Source organism: Pseudomyrmex gracilis, unplaced genomic scaffold, assembly GCF_002006095.1.
Source record: "Pseudomyrmex gracilis isolate BER0280 unplaced genomic scaffold, ASM200609v1 scaffold_224, whole genome shotgun sequence".
NCBI classification, from domain to species: Eukaryota; Metazoa; Arthropoda; class Insecta; order Hymenoptera; family Formicidae; genus Pseudomyrmex; species Pseudomyrmex gracilis.
In genome coordinates this window covers 220,047-243,543 of record NW_018020808.1, presented here as the reverse complement: position 1 = coordinate 243,543, position 23,497 = coordinate 220,047, and the positions used below count along the sequence as shown (strand labels likewise).

Below are 23,497 nucleotides of genomic sequence, written 5' to 3'. Positions count from 1 at the left end.
GCGGTACGTATTCGCGGCAGCAGATAGGATATCGCAAAGCGGCATCTCTCTAGGAAACTCGGTTTCTCGTTGCAAGACCAAAATGACGACGACTGCAATTGTCGACTGTGTGTGTATTCATACGTTGAAGAACAAGAATTTCTTGGACTCAATACGAGCGTATATTGCGAAATAGAACTTAAATAGAACATATTGTATAATTATTTTGAAAAATAAATTTTTGAATTTCTGAAACAATATATACTTTTCTATTCTTATATCGTGATAAAAAAAAACTCTGACTCTAATGAAATATAAAAAGTATTGTAAAAACAAGTAACTCATTTTTTTTTTTTTGTACATATTTTTAAGAAAAGAGAACTTAGGACAAAGAATCGTTATTTCCATTTTGTTAATATACAAACAATAAAAATAATAAGAAATGAAAAAATATTGTTTTAATTAATATTAAATTAAATTGTATGTTTTGAATTTTCTACTTATTTAACGTATTCTCTTTTATTCTGCAGAAACGTTTTTTAAACCGGAAATCTATAGCATATGTAACGTGAAGTATAGATTTTTAATATTACTGGCAGTAGTAAATATCGCAACGTAACTTAAATCTATAATGCTGCCATCTAAATGTGTTGATAGGTGTTTCATGTACCAATTGTATCACTTATCGATAAATATGATGAACAGATTTACCGACGGTACATAAGTTAAAGTGGTAAAGTAGTGAGTAACTTTATCAACACAACACTTTAATTGGAAATGAATAAGTTTCGATCTGTATGCAAAACCCGTGCATGTAAGGTAAGTTCGCAACGCTCGTGAGCGTCACCCTGTCTTTGTTTCACTTTCGATGAAAAAACAAGGATGAATGAGCGGTACGTCTACGACAGGTCGAGAACTTACTCGTGGACGTAACATTACCTGCGTATGGGAACAAAGAAAAGAGCAACTATATATAGAGATGTAAGGGCGCGATCCCATAGTACGCGGAATTGACGGGAACGCTTGTGATTGGTTCGAACAATTTTACGTTTGTTCCGCCGATTTCAAGATCCGCAAGGTTTTATTTTATCCGCATTTATGAATTATTTATGTACGAAATTATTTATTTGTCGAATACCGTGTAAGTTGTGTTTTGTTTGTATTTTGTTGCATGTTTTGTTCGAGATTTTTTTTACTTGCTGGAAAGTAACTTCGGTTGTTTATCCGAGTGTTCGGCCGAAGTCTGTAAGAATGTTATTTAAAAAAATTATAATTTTTAATAAAAACTCTAATTTTACGTTAATTGTATTAATTTTATATTCAAAATATTATAAGGCGATTACACATTCTCTCATGGCCGTGGCCGCTCACATTCTTCTCTCTGATACACGTGTTATGAGCAATTTATTCAAATGCAATTTCTATTGCGCAGAATTTACACAGACTGTGGTACAGAATAATTTTAATAATTGTGAACGGGGCGATAAAAACTCATAAAAAACCGAATTTCGTTTTTAACCGTTTGAATTGTGCAACAATCGCCGCGGCGCCACGATTTCTCGACCACGTATACCGGAAGTGACGCGACTACAGTCGCGAGATCTCCACATCACACTCGAATACGATAGGGTGCCCCCTCGCTATCGTATTCATCCGCCCCTTGCCCTCCAACCGCGCGCGCGAGCATTTTTCTCCGCGCGCCGTGTGGCCGCTTCGTGCCACTTGCGTGCGCGCACGTGTGTACGTTAGTGTGTGTACTGATGAAATTTTTCGGGTTTTGAACAAAACGCACGATGGTGATCTCGCAAGAGGTGCTCTCGAGGGCAGAGGAAATTGCCGATCAGGTGAATTGCGGTTGTGTGTCATTTTTTCTTGCCGCGTTGTCGTGCGGATTGCAACCCCTCTTGACGACGAGAGTCTAGTCTTTGCTCGGTTTTGGAAAGAGGGAAAAAACGTAAACGAGGAGGTTGACTCCTGTGTGAGTGAGCAAGCCGCGCGACTTACGCGCATTCTTGTTAACGTCATTTATTTCCCGTCATGTGTTTCCCATAATTTTGTGCGTTCACTTGTGAGTTTCGCGCATTATTTCGTCCTGGTCCCCAAAAATCGCGCGGTGCGACTTGACGACCAGGATGTCGTGTTCCTGCGCCATTAATTGAAAGTACAGGTTATGAATTCCACAGGTGTATTCCGAGACACACGTACCGGACAAACCACGCGCCAAGACTCGTCGCGATTAAAAGCGACAAGTCTTTTTGCGTTTTTATTTTTGCCAAAATCGTACACGTAATATCATTTGTTTTTTTTTTTTTTTTTTTTCACAAACGGATTTTATCAAAAGAATTCAGTATTTTATACGATATTTACAGTCTCATATGTCAGCAAAGATGACTATGACTTTCTTATGCTCTTATTATCTGCTCTTTAACAAAACTCTTTTATCTGTGAGCAAGAAACCAATGGAGTAATTCTTCATTATTGGTAAGAATGTGTACTGTAATTTAATACTGTAATTAATGGTCTTGCACAGTAATACTTGGTAGACATATGGATTATATGGTCCGCTTTCACAGACCTACTTTTGTATTCATATGTGTGTGATATACAATAAAAACAAGAACATATTCTCTCATCAATATAAAAAAATAATATATTTATTAATACTATTTAATATTATTCACCAAGAGTTGAATGTTAAAAGAATTAATTAAATTTTCTCTCAGTAGACTTTAATAAAAGTTTTATGTTTTTAATTAATAAGAATACAAAAATGTTTTGAGACATTCTGTGTTTATAAAATTATTGTATGTGTAATATATAATTCTATTTTTTGTAAAATAATTTTATATTCTATTTTTATTTTTTGATATTATATAAAATATATAGCGTCATAAGAGTATTTACTGTTTACAGGTAATCCGCAATGGCAAACACATACTTCCAACATTGGCACGCTTATGTCTCATTGCTACATTCCTGGAAGATGGTTTGCGAATGTGGGTGCAATGGAGCGAACAGCGAGAATATATGGATGCATCATGGGGTTGTGGAAAGTTCTTAGCTACTATCTTTGTTATTGTAAACCTTATTGGCCAACTTGGTGGATGCGTCATGGTACTAGGCAGATGGCGAGTCAGCATAGCTTGCGGCGTCCTGTTCTTCATTGTAATCCTGCAGACAATCGCATATAGTATATTATGGGACTTACAGTTTTTGTTCCGCAATTTAGCCTTGATAGGCGCATTACTCTTGGTATTAGCCGAGTCTCGAGTCGAAGGCAGATCGCTCTTTGCTGGTGTTCCCAGTCTTGGTGACAACAAACCCAAAAACATATTGCAACTGACCGGCCGTATTATGCTGGCATTCATGTTCGTTACGCTATTCCGTTTTGAACTATCGGTTCTGCAGATTCTTCAAGACCTGCTCGGCGGCATTCTCATGATGCTCGTGACAATTGGTTACAAGACTAAACTGAGTGCGTTGTTGCTCGTAATTTTACTCACTACGTTGAATTTCTATCATAACGCGTGGTGGACTATTCCCGATTATAAACCGCTTAGGGATTTCCTGAAGTATGACTTCTTTCAGGTATGTGAGTTAGTTTTATTATTTAAATTTATTCTCTCTTAACTGGAGAAAGTCGCGAGAAAATAGTTTTACTAATAATATTTCTTCTTTTTTATATTTATAATAATATAAGATATCGTCAATCTCAATTGGTTTGAGTTTATAAATTTTATTTATAAATTTTAATTGTAACTTAATTCTAAAATCAGATAGAATTAAAAACAAGGCGTTACTGAACTTGTTGCTAGATTAATTCTTAAAATACTTTTAAACAAATTTCTGAGCAATTTCTGAATTTCTTACATTTTTAATTTGTTACAGACACTATCAGTCATAGGAGGTCTTCTAATGATAGTCTATCTAGGTCCAGGTGGAGTATCGATGGACGAGCATAAGAAAGAATGGTAGAATTATTCTACGTCTAGATGCGCGAAGTGTGTATGAACTTATCGGGTTGTTGTCATGAAAGCGAATTTTGTCTCGTTCCTGTTCCTTTGTACGCTCAAAGAAATTCTAAGCGAATCGTTAGAAACATCAAACGATACAAAAAAAAACTTGGTACATCGATATATATCATCGATTCAATGGAAACGACCGAGTATATAAACTTATCGATCAATCAGTTTTTTTCAACAACGTGACGAAATAAAAAAAAAAAACTTCACGAGAAGAATCTTCTGGAAAAAAACGTCAGTAAGATTAATTAGTGTAAAGGTAAAGAACACAGGAAAAAAAAACATATACTGATACAAAGACTAATTATACACGAATAATAAATTACATTGTACATACTGCGTTTGATGTGGATAATATAAAAATCTTTTTTTCTATGTTCTTTAATTCAGTTACTCAATCGAGAATATTGATCCGATTGTTTTGAGGTGAATTTAGTACCGAATATATTATGCTTCCATTACTTTTAATATAAGATTTATGAATTTTTGAAGAGAGTATAAAAAAGAGTATAAAAAAACACTCGTCAATCTTAGTTTCACTATAAATGTTTAATTGTAAATAAGCGTAAGATTTGTCTTGATTATGCATTGAGAAAAAAGAAAGAGAAAGAAGGATGTGTTTGAAATCAGCAGGTAAAGAGTTAATTTGTTCCAATAATACATCATACAAAAATAAGTCGATCTTAAAATAGCGCGTGTTGAGTCTCTCTTGCTCTTTACGTCAGCGAATGAGAGAGAAAGATGACAGAGACTACGGATGGTGGGAAGGTGCATCTCTATAAAGGCGTTAGAGGAAAAGTGCAATGCCTTATTGTGCTCTCTCAACGGTCTTTGTTACACGAAGTAATCGGCAACAATGAAAACCTAAAAAAAAAAGTCTGAAAGAATGAAAATCAAGAATCAAGGGTGTAGACGTGTGCCTGTGAATAAAGGCACTACTATTTTGTACGGAAAACCATTTGCTTATGTTGTGAGATCGGTGGTGCGTGACGAAAGATGTGACCATTGCCTACAAAGGTAAAACTTGTTTTATCAGATACATATAAAAGAAATAATCTTGATAGAAAAATCTGTGTTTTGTGTGTTTATTCTTCCATCCTCGGACTAACAAATTCTTTCTTCTTATGTGAGATTAGTTGTATGTAATACAATTTATGCCATAACTTGTACATTTATACACGTATTCGTTACTTGATAACAAATTGTTTTTTAACAATGTATCATATTTCATCGATGCAAAGATGACTGTGGTAATGTCTTACATGTTGTAGATGTAATTTTATGAAAATTTTTTGTATAAATTTTATTGTATATACATATATGATACACATAAGAAACTACATATACTGAGTGTTCGAAGTTTTATATCAAATTAGTCTTGTATGTATTAAATCTTTTGTGAAACTAAAGTCTAATTTTACGTATACGATTCTACTAATTACAAACATTTTTAATATGAAGATAAGATCGATATAATATTTTTTTTTCCTTCATTTTCTATCCGCTCACAACTTCTTCCTTTTTTGTTAATATATCTATGTTTATAAATTTTCATATAAAGCTGTGAAAAAAATAAAAGATTTTTTAAAAAAAATCAGACGCACTAGTTTTTTATTTAAGCACATTTTTGTATATAGAATAAATGTGTATTAAGTTTATGAGAAAAAAAGATTATTACACCCACGCACAAAAAATAGCGTAAGAGTGTTTACATAAATATATCTGTTGTAAAAAAAAACTTGTCACATAAATATATGCTCTTGCTTATTTAAATTTAAACTTTCTATAAAAGCAGATTAAAAGATAGCGTTATTATTTAATCTTTTGTAAAAAATAATTTGTCTCATAAATAATTCAGATATTGTACAAAACAATTATACTACAAATAATTTAAAGTACAATACCGAGCAGTAGCAAGAAAAACGTCAGCAACCGAAATTTAAGGTTATGTGTGTAATACCGGTATTTGGATCATCCTCTGTACGGCAATTTAAAAGGTTAAGGAATTATAAATAATTTACATATATTTATAATTTATTTGCAACAAAAGGATGTTTAATAGTTAAGCGCGCGCTTTGTATGTACACACACACACACACACATATATATATATTGTATTTGTGAACGTAAAATGAGTGATAACACAGTAAAAAAAGGAACAACAATTTTTACTAGCAAACCGTTTGTCTTCGCTCTCACATCAAAAAACAGAACTACTCGATGTGACAATTGTTTAAAAAGGTATAAGGTACTCTTTTATAGTACTTATAGTTTTAAAGTAACTCTTATTTTTTATTATATATTTCCAATAATGGAAATTGCAAAATATTTATGATCTTATTTAAAAGATTAAATTAATATATTTAATCTGTGTATATGAAATAAACATACACAAGTGTCTCATCTTATTTCATAAACGAGACTGTAACATCATCATTGCAGTGGGAAATTATCCAAATGTTCCGGTTGTCATTATGTTTATTACTGCGATCGCTATTGTCAAAAAGAATCATGGTCGATACATAAAACAGAATGTAAATATCTGAAAAAGATATTGCCAAAGATTCTGCCAGACGCGGCACGACTTATGGCACGTATAATTTTCAAACTCAACCAAGGTGGGGCTGATGAAGTAGGCTATTACACAGAAACAAGTTTCAGGAAGTTCAAAGATTTAATGTCTCGTATGTATACTCTCCAAGTATAAATAAAATAAATTTTAGAACAAAAATATATATAATTAACATTTGCGTCTGAATTGTAGATTATTCAGATATAAAAAAAGATCCAAAGAAATTGGAACATTTTACCATGTTGTACGGAGTGTTGGTTCAGTTTCTTGGCGAGTCGTTGATGCCAAATGCTGCAGAGCTGATGGGTATTTACGGTAGAATATGTACGAACTGCTTTAATATATTAGACAATAACATGAACACCATCGGAGCCGGTATTTATCTAGGTGCATCAGTAATTGATCATAGTTGCACACCCAATGCAATTGCTGTGTTTGAAGGAACCACCATTTATATCAGGACATTAAAAGATCTGCCCTCTTTAGATTGGTCACAAGCAAGTATTAAATTAAAACAGATAAAAAAAAAATACTTAAATAATATTTGACTTTTGTACAAATTTTTATGGCTCTTAAAAAAAAAAATAGTTTTGTGTTAAAAAGTAAAGGCAAAATACAGATCACACTTATATCTAACATATAAAATACTTAATCTTTTATCAAACTTATTTATAATTTTCTTCACATAGATAAGAATATCGTATATCGATTTACTTAATTCTACTAAGGATAGACGCGAAGAATTGCAAAGTTCGTATTACTTTTTGTGTGATTGTGAAAAATGTAAACATGTGGATTCTACGGCTAGTGCAGCCGCTTGTCCAAATTCTTCATGTAATTCTCCGTGTATAATCAAAAATATTGAATGTGAAAAATGCAACACAAGTTTGTTCGATGAATTTAAAAAGACATTCGAAGAAGTAACAGATTTTACTTCTCATCATTTGGAAAAAATGAAGACTATGGCTTGTATCCTCTACGTATATATATTAATATAAAATTTCTGTGTGTGATATATATTTGCAACATAAAATATAATCAAAACTACAAAAATATTACAATACAATTGTAATATTTTTCTTTATATTTTTATCCTTATTAATGAAAATAGATCTTGACGTCAGCAAGATGTGTTTAAAGAAACAGAAAGGAGTATTGCATAAGTTTAATATACAACATATTCGTACTCTGGAAACAGCTCATATTGCTGCAATCAATCTGGAATGTTGGGAAGATGCAGAATTATATGGCAAAGAACTTATACCAGGATATTTGTTAGTAATGTGATTTATTATTATTTATTATGTGATATATTATTATTTTTTTTAAGAAACTTTTTTGCAATAATATTTTACACATTTACATACAATAATATTTCAGAATAATTTTGTTATTTTATTTTATTTTTCAGAATGTATTATGGTGAAATACACCCATTGACAGGACTGTTGTATCTCACAGTGGGAAAAATACAACTGCATTTAGGAAAATCAATTGAAGCATTAGAAGCGCTGAAAACAGCAAATGAAATATTGATGATAACACACGGTGATAAACATTCTTTATTAAGAGAAGAACTAAGACCTTTGCTGTCCCAAGCTATTATGGATTCAAATAATATCTGAACTAGCATACAGAAATTTAAAATCTTTAAAAATCATTGTGTATTATATCAAAATTATTTAAAATATATATTTAACAGAAAAATATATATTTAAAATATATATTTAATAAGAATATCCTCGGTCTGCGCATATAAAGAAAGCAAAACGGGCAGAGTGGCGATGTCGTTGTGCGCGCGGGATATTCGCTGGCAGCCAATGCGTTCAACGGAATTCAGAGCTTAGCAAGCGCTTTGCGCTTACTGTCTATGGGTGCGGTCAAAGCACCACTGCAAATGTTTCGAAACATCATTTTATCTTCATTCTACATCGAGAAGTAAAGATAGAATGATGCTTTGAAACATTTGCAGTGAGACCGACCATCCTATGATTAGCCTCTTCTAGTAAGGACCGGTTGTTTTCCACTTTCAGACAAAGTATCGGGTAATCTAATAGTTAAAACTCTTGCATTGTTTCACGTGTCGGTCAAATTTATATATCTGGTAAGTAACCGGAAACCAAAAGATAAATTACATGGCACTTGGCACCGTCTAAGTATCTAACAGATAAATATGTAGAAATAAAAAATAGTGGGAGAGATGCGCTAGTCACGTTCCTATCCTATAATAACCTGATTGCAAAAAAAAAAAAAAAATATATATATATACATATAGGAAAAGCGATTACACATTCTCTTATGGGCCTGGCCGCTCTCGTTTTCACCATCTCTCGATTAACTTAATCGGCAATTAAGTATCAATCCATGATTGGTCCATTCTGCTAAACGATTAATGCAACTGATAATTTCAATGAAATAATCGGCCGATTAAGTTAATCGGAGATGATGAAAACGATCGTCAGTCTTCTCTCTGCTGCTGTAACACATTTTGGAACGATGGTTGCAAGTGCTGCCAGCGCTGGTAATAAATTTGGAACAGCCATAGGCGCCAGCGATGGCAAGCAGACAAGGGAAGGGGCAATAGGCGTTGGTCTCGGACTGTTTTGACTCAGACTCACAGCATCGTTTCGAGTTACTGAATTAAATGACAGTTCTGACTTAGTTGTGCATAATAAAAAGTGCTCTTCTTAGCTCGATTCACTGAGCTATCTTTGCACCAAACCAACCTAATAAAGTGTCTTATTTTACCATCACGAAGTGCAGCATTATTGAGTATTGTGCATTAATAAAAAGTTTCAAATAATTCACTTGGCAGTTACTTGTATGTGTGACGATATAGTTAAACAGCGTACGTATAGAGATCAACATAAATGCTTTAATATTTATTGGATCTAAATATATCTAAATATATATCTAAATATATATCAGTATTTTTAATTAGATACTTTGTGCATAGAATTTTATAAAGTATGAGAGATATCTCATATAGAATAATTTAAATAATAATATTTATACTAATACATGATATAATTGAACTCCAACTTTTAAGTATCTAATAAAAAATATTGAGTAACCTTAAATCTATAGTAAATATTAGGCATTATGCTTAAAAGATCCATATAGAAGTGTTAAACATTGCTTAAAAAATATATTCAAAGCATTATGCCAGCTACATATATATTTTATTTAATCACAAATTTAAATTTTCTTTCAGCAATAAAAAATGGCATTTTTGGAATCTTGTTGGTCACCGGTGATCTGGTCAAACAGCATAAAAACAGGCTGCAAGGCTATAGCATTTTATACAGTGGCAATTAGCATAGTGTTAATTACATTAATTTGTTATCAACTGGCTGGAGGTGATTCAACACAACTGTACAATCCACTATTTGAGGCTGATGTCAGAGGCTCGATGCAAGTTGTTGGAGGATTCCTGATTTTCTATCTGCTTGTATTAATTATATGTGGATTATTAATGGTACATGGTATAAAGAAAGGTGTACGTGGATGGCTTTTGCCATGGCTTATTTGTTGGTTCATTGTTTGTCTATTTCAATTGGTCTTTGGATTGTGGCTTTTAGGCGGTTATTACATCTATTTGGATTCTGTGTTTGCAACACTATGCAATTGGCTTTGGATGTCATACAACATATATTGTTGGTTAGTTGTTTTGTCAATGTACCAAATTTTTGCAAAACTACAGTCTCCTAATATAGAACTGTTGTGGCCTTAAAAAAAGCGCTTATTCTAAGGAAATTTACATTTCCATTGTTTTTTATAAATTGAAGAAAACACTATTCTACAATTGCTCGATCGGAATCTTAAGGTTCCTCGAGATTTGTGGAAAAGAATCTTCGATACAGTGTATGGTTAAACTCGTTCCAATCACTTGAACCATATCTGAGAAGTTATTCAGAGAGTCAATATAAAATTCCATATCAGATGGAACAGCAAACTGTACAATGTATCTATGGAAACATCTACAGCCAGCATATCTTCTAAAGACCAACTGATCACTGAATTATAAGACTAAGCTAAGAAATAATCGATCAACATAATACTAAGTTTCCGAACTTCAAAACATGTCCAAAAAACAATGAAGCATTCGAAACAAGATTATTTGGCGCTGCAGCGCTATAGCGTAGATTAGATCTTACAATAAGATATTCCGTCCGACTCTGCGAACACACAGTATTTTGTCTAGAGAAATCACCGACTGACAAAATCTACTTTCTAGATTAGATTAGTGCTCGAAAATATTTTCCAAACATTTGAATTACTCGAATCTCGTGTTTGAACATGTTTATTGTTCAAATCTCTCAGGTTTTTTGTTCAAAGTTTTTTTTTATAACTTTTTTGAAAAATTGATATCGGTTTAATTTGAGAATAGTCGCGCGTGGAATATACATTATTTTAGCGATATAAGAGTAAGAACTGTTTTGCGTATAATTTCTGTTTCCGATACATTATTGTTTTTATGATGTTTTTTGTTTTTACAAATAATGACAATGTCTGCATCGAGAATGTTGATAAAAAGCAAAACAGTTCTTGATACATCTTGTCAATAACAATGGTTTTTACATTGAGGCAACATTTATATGTATATACCCCAATATTTTTATATACCCTATGCGACACTATTTGTCAAATTAAGGTGCAACTCAAGTTAACGGAAGCTTTAATGCTTAATTTCATATCAAATTAACTGAAAAATTATAAATAAACAAAACTTGCTTTTTTCTCTAGTTACCGTACCTAATTTTCAAGGACAAATTGATTAAATAGCTCGAGCTCTCGTTTAGAGTAATTATTTGCTCGAATCTATTATTCGAACATTAATTTAAATATAATGTAAATAAGATATATATATATTTTTTTTAATTTTATATGCAACACTGTAGCATTTTATATCGTACACATATAATAAAGCTTTTTCCTCAGAAAACAACAAAGTTATTCCTTTCTCTGTGTGCTAGATTAACGAACTGTAAATGCTCCAGTACATAAAAAGAAGTATAAAAATATTACAAATGTATTAAATAATTGCATTGTGTTTTGAATTAAAAAATTTATGATTTCATATATCTATAAAATTCTTTTTGAGTGCGTTGTAAGTAAAAAGTGATAAACAAGATCAAGAACCACATAAATGCAAATTAAAGATATTTAATATTTAAGCTTTACTTTTTTGACTAAAAAATAAGATTTATAACAAATAGATAAATTCTAGATAGTTTTGCAAAAGCAAAATATTACAGCATGATAATAAATTTGCACACGACAATGCTCATATAAAAATTAAACACAAATTATAACAGGCACAATATTAAATAAGTTTAAATACTATATTGAACAAACAATAATTCAACAATATTATTTAGTTTTATTATATCAACAATCCACAAGACGTGAAGCGAATGAAAAATATGACATTAGTGAATTGCACAATATACAAGATACTTTACTAACTTCATTATAAATCAGATGCAATTTTTCTGATATCTTTTTGCTGAAACATAACGAAGAAAAATTATTGCTGAAGTTGAACAAAAAAAGAACATACATTGTGAGCAAGTTTGTAATCATACAACTTAGATATTTTTTTAAGTAGTACAATATTCTTTTACTACACTGTTAATCATCGTTACGCAATGACATATTTGAAGTGAAACGTACATACATACTTTTGATAATATTGAAATTGGCAATTCATATCGTTGTTTCTAATTGTTATTGATGTGTCACTTCTTTTAATTGATGCAATTTCGAGTTGAAATTTAATTCGAAAAAATTCTTATTATCAAGTATATTCGTTAGACTTGTGAATATCGCTAATTTTGGTGCAATGGACAGATCCTCTTTTTTTGCAACTACGTCTTGATCAGGCATTATTTTGTCTGCAACATGTTTATAAACTTTGCCATCGCCATTAAGATAATACGTAGAAAAACCATCGTACCACCTATTAAAAATATTATGTAAATATTATTTTAATATTGTAAGAGAGAATTATACCATCATTTTATAAAATATTAATTTTATTATTGTATAAGATTTTTATAAATCTGTGTTTTTATAAAACAAAATTGATTAAAATCTTTAATTGTGTGCATCTTCCTCTAAAGAGAACTAGAACTCTAATAAAGTCAGATTCATAATCTTTATAATAAAATATAACTAAATATTATATGTGAATATTAAATGGCTGTAATATTTCTTCTTAAAAATACAAAATGGTAAAACTGATTAATTTACTTACACTTCGCTATCCCTGTTTATTGCTTCGTGTATTTTAAAAATCCTGAATTTCCAAAACATGACAAATACCTTCCAACTACTGATACCACATATACGCCAACGAACTTTCACAGTACCGTCTTCAGGATGTTTTGTGATTTTTAATACATGAAGCTTAACGTGTGCATATTTTAAATGTCCAATTGTCCTTATCAGTATTAGTTGTTTTGCATAATTCGATATTCCTCTGTAATATATTTTACAGAAAAATATTAGAAATTTGTTTATAAAGATATAAAATATATAAAAACTATATATATATACATATATAAAAGGAATTATAAAATATAAAAAGATATACCTTGTTGTTATCCCTCTAATATTATTGATAAAAAGTATGTCTTTTGTATATATGGAATAATCGTGGGGTTTAACAAACAGCTTTGGTAACTGCAAGCAATACTCTGAATTAGAAAAGTACTTTAATACAAAAAAGAAACCTTGTACGAGATATTACAGAATTATTTTACTTTTAAACGCATTATTCGCAGAAATATCTGAGTCAAAAAAGCTCAATAATTCTGTGATATCCTATAACTGATATGACATACATCTTGACTGAGACAATCGACTACACGTTGTAGTTGATCTTCTGATGGTTTATGGTCATTATCTCGTGGCTGAGATAATTGCGAATTTGTTCTTAAAATATCATCATCAGACGTAAAGGAAATATTTTTGCTTGAGTTTTGACTACTATATAAACTTTCTGAAGAGATTATACTACTATTATGTACAGATAAGTTATTATTTCCATTTTGTGTTTTAAATACTGTAACATTATTCGATGTAGTGTCTGTGGTAGCTAAATGTTTCTTGTTTTTCAAAAATACAACAGTAAGCCTTTGTGTCTTATTATGTAACCTGCGTGGAGTCTGCAACCAATATGTTGTATTTTTATTTTTATCATACTGCCTGATCTGCTTCTCATTCCAATAATTGTGAGTGTCAAGAGAAAGCAGTAAAAAATTTGAATGCAGTGTAGAATCTATAAGAGGTAACGACAATTCTTTTTCAGTATTTGCTCTTATAGATAATGCTCTTTGTCCACCTAAAAACTGAAATTTTACAAATAATTAGTGTTAATAATTTAGCTTAAAGAGAAAAATTACTTAGCACGTGTATTATATATACAACCATACTTTTAATTATAAATAAAAAGAATAATTATAATCTAGTAATTATATCTAGTTTAATTAAAGTTTTTTTTCTTTATTCTTCGCACTTAAATCTTATTTTAAATTTACAAAAAAATATATAGATATATATCACTATACTATATACTCTATATGTTACTAGAGAAAAGATTATAAAGAAAGAAACAATAAGAAAAGTAAAAAACTATACATATTCTTACTTAAAAAGAACATACATAATCCTATTTGTATAAATCAGCATCAACAGTTGAATGGAAAAAAGGTGACAATTTTAAACATTCTGTGTACAGTGTGTATTGGCAAACAACAATTGACATTTAACTTTTTAACACTATATAATGCACTGTCGATTATTTGATTATAATCTTCGATTATATTACAGTTGGTAGAAAATCGAAATTTCGTATTTTGTGCAGTCATCATAAAATTGCGACAAAAATCTCATTTTTCACAAATTAACTTTGCGAATTTAAGTACGCGATTATGTAAGCACTCAAAGGGGTTAGAATGACACATTCTGTCAAAACGCGAGAATCGCGCTCTATGTGATAGAAATTCGTTTCGAAAATTTATCGAAATAAACTTGAACGAATTATACGCATACCCGCTTCAGAAAGACGGACGACTCGACGTGCTCTCGCAGTTGATGACGGTCAAGCTTCGACAGCGGTTTTTGGCCGTTGACAATGGATAACGTGCGAAAACACAAAGACATTGTGCTCAATAAGTTGTTAATCGGATTAATATTGATACATCTTTTTTCATTAATTCACAAAGACCATTGTCACTTGCTCGCACGCGTTTGCCTCGACGTGCTTTTCAGTGCGGTAACTTTGTTATAGCTTCCGGTTGTTTCCGGTATGTTCGTTGAGTATTGAGTGTTGGTTGAGTGTGTAAAATAAAGCGCCGCGGATCGGCGAGCTTTGAAATAACTTCCAAGTGCACGCACATGCGCAATTTTGCTGCAATTCAAAAAGAATTCCGCACTAATTCTATATGTTAAATTGGCTTTTGGTTGAATTAGCTTGGGTTTCTCATGTAGTTGTAGTTTGCGACCTGAGCTAAATAAAACATGTAAGACTCGGAGCAAAATAATAAACAGTTTTCGTGTTCGAGCGGGCTACAAATTACCATTGAGACACATTTTACTATAAAATACTCGATAACTTAGAGAGAGCTGATCCAAAGTGGATAAGATTACAATTTTTAAAAGATCTCAACAAGAGAGAGAGAGAGGCCCGTAAGAATGCGTAATAAAAAAATAGAAAGTCCCGCTTAAAAAATTCAAGATGACCTTGCCCTGACCTCGGTAACGCCAAGGTCAAACTAATACAGCTAATGAATAGATCTTGTTAAACCCTAAAACTTTTATCTCTCAAACATTTTTGTAATAAAACTTATTAGTTTTCGAGATATGTTGCCGCGTTCCGGAATTTGTTACACTCTCTGTATAATCGTACATACGTAGTCCTATGTATAATTACATTCCACATATAATTACACATGATCATTTAATATTATCCAAGATAACTCCAATCAGGAGCTGACTTAACTGACCCTACTAGCAGAGAAAAGACTGAGAGCGGCCAAGACTATACGAAAAAGAGATTCTACTGTAACAGAATCTAAACATAAATAAATGATCATATGTAATTATATGTGGATTAATACAGAGATAATTATTATTATAGAAATATTGTAGAGAGAATTTGGACTGTATTTTAGACTATTTTATATACATTTATTAACATGAAGCTACAATTAAGTATCGCACCATGCATATGCTACACAATATTATATGAAAATACAACAATAACGCAACATTTTTGTGTATATTGAATAACTTTTTTTAAAGGAATTAAATATTGAACAGACAGGCTCAAGCTAAAGACGGAAAATTCGTAAACAAAGTAATAAGGTAGATAAGTATAAATTTAATAAATGTAAATAAAAAGAAAATGAAAATATAATAAATTATTTCCTATTTACTAATAACACATCACATAATCGTCACATTTCATGTGTCATACTGTATAAAAAGAAGTCATATTTTATACTCGTTCATACAAAAACTCTTTGTATTCGCATTTTCGCAAATATTTCTTAGAAATTGTGAAATATCCAAAATGCAATCTCTAATGAATGTAGCGTTTGACTGTTCGAACATAGTTTTATATCCATAAGATTCACGAATTTTTATCGCAACAGAAAACTTGAACCAACAGACAGACTTCAAACAAAACGATCTGAAACCGTACATTTAATCGCTTTTGCACAAAGTATATTTTGTTTACAAATTAATAGCGCAATCTTTGAAACAAATTACTCTTTTTGCTCGCAATTAAACTTCAATTATTTCATATTTTTGCTTCCAAGAATACAACATACACATTTGAAATCAAAGAAGGTTTTAAGCGATCGAAATCTCTTTTTGGAAGATGTGTGTAAATAATTTTTTAACATTTTTATCAATAATCTTTCCTGAGTGCTAAATTGCTTCATAGGCCATGTCAACGCCAATTCTTGTGGCCGAGCCATTAAGAAATTCCTCGAGTTCGTCTCGCTGTTTGTTCTCGTCTTTCGACCGATGTGACGAGCTTTTCTTCTTTTTTTCAATCTTCCCAGTCTTTTTTTTATCCTTGTCTTTGTCTCTCGACTTCTTCTTTTTTTTCTTTTCTTTGTCATCTTCCTAGAATCGACGACAAAAAAAAAAAAGGAATTCAACGAGAAAAAAACAAGAAACAGGAAACTAAGCGCGCACGCAAGTAAATGTTGATAAAAATCTATACAAATCTTATTTACAAAATTCTGATGAATTTTACAAAATAATTACCTTCTCTTTGTGCTTTTTTCTCTCTTTCATCACCGGACTACTGGCATTGGAGCTTACATGACGTATACTAGTATCATCAAGTAGCTCCAAGTGTACATTAGAACTTGTCATACTGACGTCCAAGCTTTTATCGCTTAATTCCAATCTATCTTTTCTCGTACTAGTGCTGCTCACATCTTCACCCCCCTCAGGACTCTGCCGCCACTTGGAATCTCGTCGTAACCAGTTATCGAACGCATCCGGATTTATGTCCGGCTGCTCGTTTGACTCGTAAGTGTTAGAAATATGCAGTTCTTGCTCTATGGAAGAAATGGAATCGCGTTTCGTGGCTTGTCTCGGCTTCTCGATATTTATTTCTGGACCTGAGAGTGGCTCTTGTTTATGTTTCTGCTTGGATAACGGGTTTTCTGTTAATTTTGGTTGCGTTGGAGACGCTACTTCTTCGAGAGATGATAAATCATCTTCGTAACCAGCTACCAGAGGATTCGCAGTTTCCGTATCACTGTATGTACATATGTGTGTGTGTGTGTAAGAAATTATATCATTGATAACAGAATATTAATATTGATTTTCCAGTTTGCTTTATCTTTATCTCTTGTACCAAAAAAATTGTGTCTTAAAACAATGTAAAAAGTACTTTTCACTTACCTTTCAGAATCCACTTCTTCTTGCTGCATTTTTTGTGGCGAAGCTTGATTGTTATCCTCCAAAAACGATCTATCCAGCATTCCATCATCCGGTATAAAGTCTTCAACGCTAGTTAATGGTGTGTTCAAATTAAGATTTTTTATATTTACTAGTTTTTCGTCTGTTTCGTCTTCTTTCTTATGACCGAAGATTTTGGACATCAGTGATTGCGATCGATTGAGCGGATCTCTTTTCTCACCGTCGTTGGCGAATTCAACCGATTTAGTCACATCTATTTTCGCAGTGGCATTGTGCGAAGTAGGCGGTGTCATGATTTGCGAAGTTTTTATAGAAGTAGATAAATTATCTAAGGTGCTCGATACCGAGCTTTCTTTTCTTGATAACGATGATTTTATATCCAAATTTTTTACTGGTATCGGAGTTCCGCCGCCAATCGGACCAGGCATTGAAACCGATCTTTTAACTTCTCCGATAATATTATTCGTGTTAGGGGACGCAAGATGATGATTATTAATAGACGACGAAACATTAGAGACTAGATTATTGGCAGATACTGAATCAGCGAGGGCTCTTCTTCGATTTACAAGATTGTCCAGAAATTTGTTATAGTCAGCATCGTCGCTATCCTGGAAAAGATCAAGCTCCTGGGTGGTCAAACGTGTCTCCTCTTCGTTGGTCTCTAGCTGCTTCAACAACGTTTCGCGTTGCAGTTGCAAGAACGGCAGATTGAAAAATTTGTGTAGCAGTTTTAAACCAAAACCGTTTCGCATCGACGACTCTGCGTATCTTACCTGCAAAAATGATTAATTAAAATTTTAGACTTAAGAACATTATTCACTATTCAAATTGAGAAAAAGACGATTAGGTGAATTACTTGTGCGGTTCTCTCATGTAGCGAATCTATGAAGTATGTTACATGATCTGCAGTGACAGTTCTGTGATGGGACATATCACAGTGATTGCCAAGGACGATAACGGGTATGTGGCTTGGTATTTTTGGCAGTTCTCGCTGAATATAATCAAACGTCCAGCTTTTTGTTATGTCCATTACAATGATAACACCATTAGTGCCTTTGTAAACATCAAGAAACTCAGCATCCAAGGCAGGTTCTTCAATAATATTCTCAGCACTGGTTGGAGCATTGTCCATTTTTAAACCTTCCAATTTCCGGCGACGTCTGCCGCGATCTACGACATCCCACACCTCAACTTTGACCACATCATCGGTGGCTTTGTAATTCCATTGTATACTAGCCACCTGTATTTCTTCTGTAGGTATATACTCTTCGATAAATTTTTGCCCCTGCAGTCTATGGAATAAACATGTCTTTCCTACATTCCTGTCTCCTTTTATTATTATTTTCACTAAAAATAATATGTGGGTTTTGTATTACACTACCATTTTTCTATTCTACAATTGTATAAAAATAAATATTTATATGCGCTTACTGTTATATTGCACACCCTTTGCGAACTTTCTTTGTAAATTTGTTGGCATAGATTGATGTGCTGGTCTAGGGGACACATTGTTAATGCTATCAGATTTACCAGCTAATCTTTTAATAGCAGAGAACATGGTGTTGTTTTTCTTTTCTTCTAATAAACCATTTGTTGAAAAACCTGTTTTTTTGATACCAGAATATGCAGTAAAATATCTGTAAAAAATAAATATATTAACAAGTATGAAATTAATATGCTAAACAATATCAAATTCACAAAAGAGATAGAGAAAGAAAAAAATCAGAAATAAAAATATAAATATTAAATACCATAAATATATAAAAAATTGTATGAAATATTTTATTTTTAATAAACTATTCCATAAAATGTGCTTGATAAAATATACAAACCAACATTAATAATAATTAATCACACATATTAGAAAATAATCAAGTTATTATACAATTATTTTGTTGCACAATAATTACATCATCTAAAATATTAAGAGAATTAACGTTCACACATTCTGATGAAACTGGCAAACATATTTTAGTAACATGAAATATAATTTTTTTTCACGGTATTATCGTCAAAAAATTGCCTAGCAAATCTACGATGCGAGATTGTTTCCAAGACTGGTCATCAGTTTTGCATCAAACTCGTACTACTTGTACCACATAGAACATGGACAGAAGTTACGTTCAACGAAAAGTTTGTGCAAAATTGCTTACCACATAATAATAATAATATATACTCTAATTTTCGTGAATAGAAAGAAAACTGTCAACGTTGAATGCGATTCTGCCGTTCGCGACAGCTGTCATCTGTAGCAGTACCAGCTGTTTCTCTCGTCTCCGTTCCGTTGCTAAGTTGGTAGCAACAGCAATTTAGTGCTACTGAACTATATATACTATACTGGAACGCTCACTCAGGCTACGTTCGAAGAGCGCGCTAATATGCTCTCTACAGCCTTACTACCTTCATTGCAGACTAGCTCTTACTGATACCCAATGGCTATGGAGTAGGGAGACTTTCTTGTGGAAGATGCGCAAAACGAACGAGTTGTCGTTCTTCCGGTTTCTCTTCTCAAATTGAACGCAGTATAGTTTAACAACAAATTCGATTGGATGCACTAGTGCGCACTGAGTGCGTCCTCTTTCAATATCAGCGCTGTTGCATCATTCTCTTTATTGTTCATTAGATGTAAAACAAATAATAGAATGACGCAATAGCGCTGATAGCGCGTTCCCCGAACGCAGCCTATACATCAGGCGCAAGACAAACAAACAGCAAATAGAATTGACCAATCATGTTGGTTGATTACCTGATTTGATCAATTGTGATTAGTCATCAATTCTACGCGACTCGCGTTTGTATCTTGCGCTTAATCTAGAACACACAGAGTTAAATTTCAATTTGTTTAAAACAAATACATCTTCAATATTTCGAAACATTTATTAAATGCAGACAATACATAGAACTGTAGAAAGCAACATATAAATGTTTTTATATCATTTTCTAAATTATTTTTGTGTATTCTTTTATGAAGCAGTAATGACAAATGTTTATTAATCATATACATGCATACAACGAAAAGACTATTACAGTAATAAGAAAAAAAAATAATATATTTTTAACTTCGATCTTGGAATGTGCAACAAACCGTAATTTATATATTGAAAATACTTGTTTATGTCATTGTACTGGTAATAATGTGATACTAGTGTAATATAATGTAATATATATTATACTGTAACAATGTATTATATAAAACTAATATATAAAAAAGCTTAGCTTTTGTCAACTTAGTTTTCCCAATAAGTTCGAATACGTTTCTCAACAAAATAGCCATTGCCACTTCGACCACTAGTAAAAGTACGTTCACGCATAATTACACCATTTTGTCCTTCCTGTAAATTAATAGAATTGTTTAAAATGTTAAAAAAAAAACATCAAATTTTTGAAGTCTTCACAATGTTAGAAAATCAAAATTTATCTTAGAAACACTACTTTTTACGAAAAAAAAAAACTAGAAAACTAACTTGTCTTCTTAGATTCTAAACACTAAAAAATAGATATATTTCTATCTTGATTTATATATATAAAAACAGCAAATAAAATATATCTTGAATAATTTTGTTATGCATATATAAAAAGTTCGGTCACATACCACATAATCAGTACGTTGAAATGATCTTGATTCTAATCCAGAATTATACTTTAATGCTAGTTGTTGATTATTTCCACTAGTTATGGCTTTTCTACTAGAAGATTGTTGAACAAACTGATCTCCGCCTGAAGAAGAATGTTGATCAACGAAGTCCCAAGCTTGATCCGGTGTGTCAAACTTCTTATATTTATTATAAGAATATCCGTGTACTTGATCTTTGCAGTCTTGCCTTATAACAAAGTTTTTATAAACATATCTTCTTTTTTAGCGTCAGTATAACTATTTTCTATTTTTTTCTTACCAATTATCATAAACTCCATTAGCACGCCCATTAGCTACTCCGTAGTAAGGCATCCTGCTAAAAATTTTTCTATAATTTAAGAATTTCAGTATTTTTTAAATTTTTATTATTAGTATATTTGGTAATTTATTATTATTAATATGGTGTTGTATTACAATCATATTTTTTCTAAATTTTCATTTTTTGAATATATTTATTTTATTTTCTTAATCTTTTGTGAACTGACTAAAGCTTACTGTACAAAGTATCCGACAATTACTTTAGCATCTCTCGTAGGCAGATAGAAGGAGTAAAACTGAGTTGAAAAGTCCTGAACTATTTTTTTCTATTACATATAATAAAGGAGTAATTATTGAATAAATCAAGCCAATCAGCGCCGACCTTTAGCCGGACGCATGTCAATGAACCGCGTGGAGCGATCACGCACACCAGGCGCGTGGTTCACTGACTTGCGTTCGGCTAAAAGTCGGTGCTGATTGGCTTGATTTATTCAATAATTATAATTATATTAATAATTATTCTTTTTTATGTGTAATTTTTACTCTTTATTATATGTAATAGAAAAAAATGGTTCAGGACTTTTCTACTCGACTGTTTTACTCCTTCCATCTGCCTGCGAGAGATAATGTAATTAATAATGTAATAGATAATGTATGTACACTCTGTATAGTTGGACTAACAGCCAATTTTTTCATTTCTAGATAAGTTTTCGATAACTTTATCTAGAAGATATCTCTCAAAATTGGTTCTCTTTATTGGTTCTCAGAAGAATTTATCCAGAGGATAGCTATCGAGAGGTATGAAGAAATCGGCCGACAGTCGACACAAGAGTCATTCTGTCTTTGTTTCTCACTGAATACTGAACGAAGACAGAATGACTTTTGTGTCGACTTGTGTCTCCTAAAAGGAAAGCAGCCTCAGTCTGTGAATCCCATATGACTTTATCAAAGATCTCAGCAAAAAGTCAATATTTTTTTCTATTTTTTTTCGAATCAAAAGTTTGAACAATTCTGCATCGATAAAATAAATTTCAAAAATCTCCAGTAATGTTAAAGATATAGGTGTTAAAAAAAAAAAACGTTTTTAGAAATAACAATGTGCAATTTTTGAATGGATCTGGGAGACTCATGTCTGCAGGCAAAAGTAAACTTAAAATACTGGTTTGAAATTTTTTAGGTCTTAGGACCTAACTGGTCCTAAAAAATTTCAAACCAGTGTCAGTTCACAAAGAAAGAGTTAATGTAAATACAGAACACTATCAGAGAAGACTTCATCATGATAATAGTTCTTTGTCTTTTATTGGGCTTATATTATTATATATTATATTATTACATTAAGAAAAAAAAAACAAATAACTATTTAAAACCAAACATGAAAAGTACTAAAGAAAGCAGTTTTATATTTATACAAAGTTGTAACATTAATTAAAGAAGAGAATAAGTGTTGTTAATATGTTATGTGTTAACATGTTAATAAATTATTATTAATGATCATTAATATTATATGTAATATTTTTCTTTAAATCACAGTGAAAACTTAGATGTATAAAAACTTAATATAACAATTTATGTACATTTCTTTGTCATTTTCATGTTATTTGAATTTTTTGTTTCACATCTAGATGATATGTACTTACTTTTGTGTGTTTAACTTGTACAATTAATCGCAATTAATTAACAAAATCACAGAATTCTTCTCTCAAACTCTTTTCACAAGGAGATCCTTATATCAAAATGTCGATACAAAGAACGGCAATGGTAGCTGGCTTCTTATTTCAGTTTATGTTTACGTCAACAAATTTATAACGGTCGTTTTTTTTTTTTTTCTATTCTATATTCTGAATACGGTCAATGTCTCACTTCAAATGTTTCGAAGCATCACGATTGGTTTATAATAACCGTTAGGCTGGATTTTCATGCAGACAACCGGCGCTTTGACACAGGACGTTGATTGGTGAAAAACAGGTGGTGAGAGTAAATTAGGATTGCCCCTTAACTTAGGGTCTGTTCTACAATAAAGTCGTACGTATCGACGAATTCGATTGGATGCACTGAGTGCTTTGCTCCTTATATACTCCA

At 31.8% G+C, this 23,497-nt stretch overlaps 6 protein-coding genes across 15 annotated transcripts; 3 read left to right on the top strand and 3 right to left on the bottom strand.

The window, feature by feature from the left end:
• The first annotated feature begins 1,670 nt into the window (after positions 1-1,670).
• Positions 1,671-4,283, top strand: LOC109858772 (surfeit locus protein 4 homolog). Of its 2 annotated transcripts, none has more exons than XM_020436358.1 (3): positions 1,671-1,823; positions 2,893-3,567; positions 3,868-4,283. In XM_020436358.1, exons 1-3 carry the CDS (start codon positions 1,773-1,775, stop codon positions 3,952-3,954), a joined length of 813 nt encoding a protein of 270 aa, XP_020291947.1. In that variant the 5' UTR covers positions 1,671-1,772; the 3' UTR covers positions 3,955-4,283. The 2 variants fall into 2 exon arrangements, with proteins under 2 accessions (XP_020291947.1, XP_020291948.1); XM_020436359.1 differs by lacking the exon at positions 1,671-1,823 and adding an exon at positions 2,320-2,460.
• A 155-nt stretch (positions 4,284-4,438) lies between these two features.
• Positions 4,439-9,421, top strand: LOC109858771 (histone-lysine N-methyltransferase SMYD3). Of its 3 annotated transcripts, XM_020436355.1 has the most exons (7): positions 4,439-5,018; positions 6,177-6,242; positions 6,444-6,685; positions 6,766-7,070; positions 7,263-7,542; positions 7,685-7,847; positions 7,985-9,421. In XM_020436355.1, the coding sequence occupies exons 1-7, from the start codon at positions 4,888-4,890 to the stop codon at positions 8,196-8,198; spliced, it is 1,401 nt and encodes a 466-aa protein (XP_020291944.1). In that variant the 5' UTR covers positions 4,439-4,887; the 3' UTR covers positions 8,199-9,421. The 3 variants fall into 3 exon arrangements, with proteins under 3 accessions (XP_020291944.1, XP_020291945.1, XP_020291946.1); XM_020436356.1 differs by lacking the exon at positions 6,177-6,242; XM_020436357.1 differs by lacking the exons at positions 4,439-5,018; positions 6,177-6,242 and adding an exon at positions 5,680-5,998.
• LOC109858773 lies at positions 9,334-11,627 on the top strand. The gene is made up of 2 exons (XM_020436360.1): positions 9,334-9,421; positions 9,788-11,627. Exon 2 carries the CDS (start codon positions 9,797-9,799, stop codon positions 10,304-10,306), a length of 510 nt encoding a protein of 169 aa, XP_020291949.1. The 5' UTR covers positions 9,334-9,421; positions 9,788-9,796; the 3' UTR covers positions 10,307-11,627.
• Positions 11,628-11,936: 309 nt separating this feature from the next.
• LOC109858793 lies at positions 11,937-14,742 on the bottom strand. The gene is made up of 6 exons (XM_020436402.1): positions 14,632-14,742; positions 13,422-13,928; positions 13,172-13,260; positions 12,833-13,057; positions 12,258-12,535; positions 11,937-12,082 (listed from the first exon to the last, which is right to left on the bottom strand). The coding sequence occupies exons 1-5, from the start codon at positions 14,740-14,742 to the stop codon at positions 12,304-12,306; spliced, it is 1,164 nt and encodes a 387-aa protein (XP_020291991.1). The 3' UTR covers positions 11,937-12,082; positions 12,258-12,303.
• A 980-nt stretch (positions 14,743-15,722) lies between these two features.
• On the bottom strand, positions 15,723-23,231 carry LOC109858784 (rab-like protein 6). 7 transcript variants are annotated; one of them, XM_020436378.1, is made up of 9 exons: positions 23,056-23,231; positions 21,420-21,488; positions 21,119-21,347; positions 20,273-20,858; positions 18,958-19,163; positions 18,383-18,873; positions 17,509-18,299; positions 16,861-17,362; positions 15,723-16,716 (listed from the first exon to the last, which is right to left on the bottom strand). In XM_020436378.1, the coding sequence occupies exons 5-9, from the start codon at positions 19,082-19,084 to the stop codon at positions 16,516-16,518; spliced, it is 2,112 nt and encodes a 703-aa protein (XP_020291967.1). In that variant the 5' UTR covers positions 19,085-19,163; positions 20,273-20,858; positions 21,119-21,347; positions 21,420-21,488; positions 23,056-23,231; the 3' UTR covers positions 15,723-16,515. The 7 variants fall into 7 exon arrangements, with proteins under 7 accessions (XP_020291967.1, XP_020291971.1, XP_020291966.1 ...); XM_020436382.1 differs by having other exon boundaries at positions 21,119-21,342; XM_020436377.1 differs by having other exon boundaries at positions 21,420-21,476.
• Positions 20,754-21,472, bottom strand: LOC109858792 (ribonuclease H1-like). Its single transcript, XM_020436401.1, has 3 exons — positions 21,420-21,472; positions 21,119-21,347; positions 20,754-20,858 (listed from the first exon to the last, which is right to left on the bottom strand). Exons 1-3 carry the CDS (start codon positions 21,470-21,472, stop codon positions 20,754-20,756), a joined length of 387 nt encoding a protein of 128 aa, XP_020291990.1.
• Positions 23,232-23,497: the final 266 nt, after the last annotated feature.

Coding starts and splice junctions, on each gene's coding strand:
- LOC109858792 (XM_020436401.1), bottom strand. CDS start 21,472: ATGCCTTACTACGGAGTAGCTAATGGGCGTGCTAATGGAGTTTATGAT. Junction 21,348..21,419: donor AATGGAGTTTATGATAATTG/GTAAGAAAAAAA, acceptor CTTTGTTATAAG/GCAAGACTGCAAAGATCAAG. Junction 20,859..21,118: donor TTCAACGTACTGATTATGTG/GTATGTGACCGA, acceptor ATTAATTTACAG/GAAGGACAAAATGGTGTAAT.
- LOC109858793 (XM_020436402.1), bottom strand. CDS start 14,742: ATGTCTTTGTGTTTTCGCACGTTATCCATTGTCAACGGCCAAAAACCG. Junction 13,929..14,631: donor CGTCCGTCTTTCTGAAGCGG/GTATGCGTATAA, acceptor GTAAAATTTCAG/TTTTTAGGTGGACAAAGAGC. Junction 13,261..13,421: donor TCGATTGTCTCAGTCAAGAT/GTATGTCATATC, acceptor TATTGCTTGCAG/TTACCAAAGCTGTTTGTTAA.
- LOC109858771 (XM_020436355.1), top strand. CDS start 4,888: ATGAAAATCAAGAATCAAGGGTGTAGACGTGTGCCTGTGAATAAAGGC. Junction 6,243..6,443: donor TGTGACAATTGTTTAAAAAG/GTATAAGGTACT, acceptor TCATCATTGCAG/TGGGAAATTATCCAAATGTT. Junction 7,848..7,984: donor GAACTTATACCAGGATATTT/GTTAGTAATGTG, acceptor TTTATTTTTCAG/AATGTATTATGGTGAAATAC.
- LOC109858773 (XM_020436360.1), top strand. CDS start 9,797: ATGGCATTTTTGGAATCTTGTTGGTCACCGGTGATCTGGTCAAACAGC.
- LOC109858772 (XM_020436358.1), top strand. CDS start 1,773: ATGGTGATCTCGCAAGAGGTGCTCTCGAGGGCAGAGGAAATTGCCGAT. Junction 1,824..2,892: donor CAGAGGAAATTGCCGATCAG/GTGAATTGCGGT, acceptor TACTGTTTACAG/GTAATCCGCAATGGCAAACA. Junction 3,568..3,867: donor TGAAGTATGACTTCTTTCAG/GTATGTGAGTTA, acceptor AATTTGTTACAG/ACACTATCAGTCATAGGAGG.
- LOC109858784 (XM_020436378.1), bottom strand. CDS start 19,084: ATGTTCTCTGCTATTAAAAGATTAGCTGGTAAATCTGATAGCATTAAC. Junction 18,300..18,382: donor TACATGAGAGAACCGCACAA/GTAATTCACCTA, acceptor TCATTTTTGCAG/GTAAGATACGCAGAGTCGTC. Junction 16,717..16,860: donor GAAAAAAGCACAAAGAGAAG/GTAATTATTTTG, acceptor CGTCGATTCTAG/GAAGATGACAAAGAAAAGAA.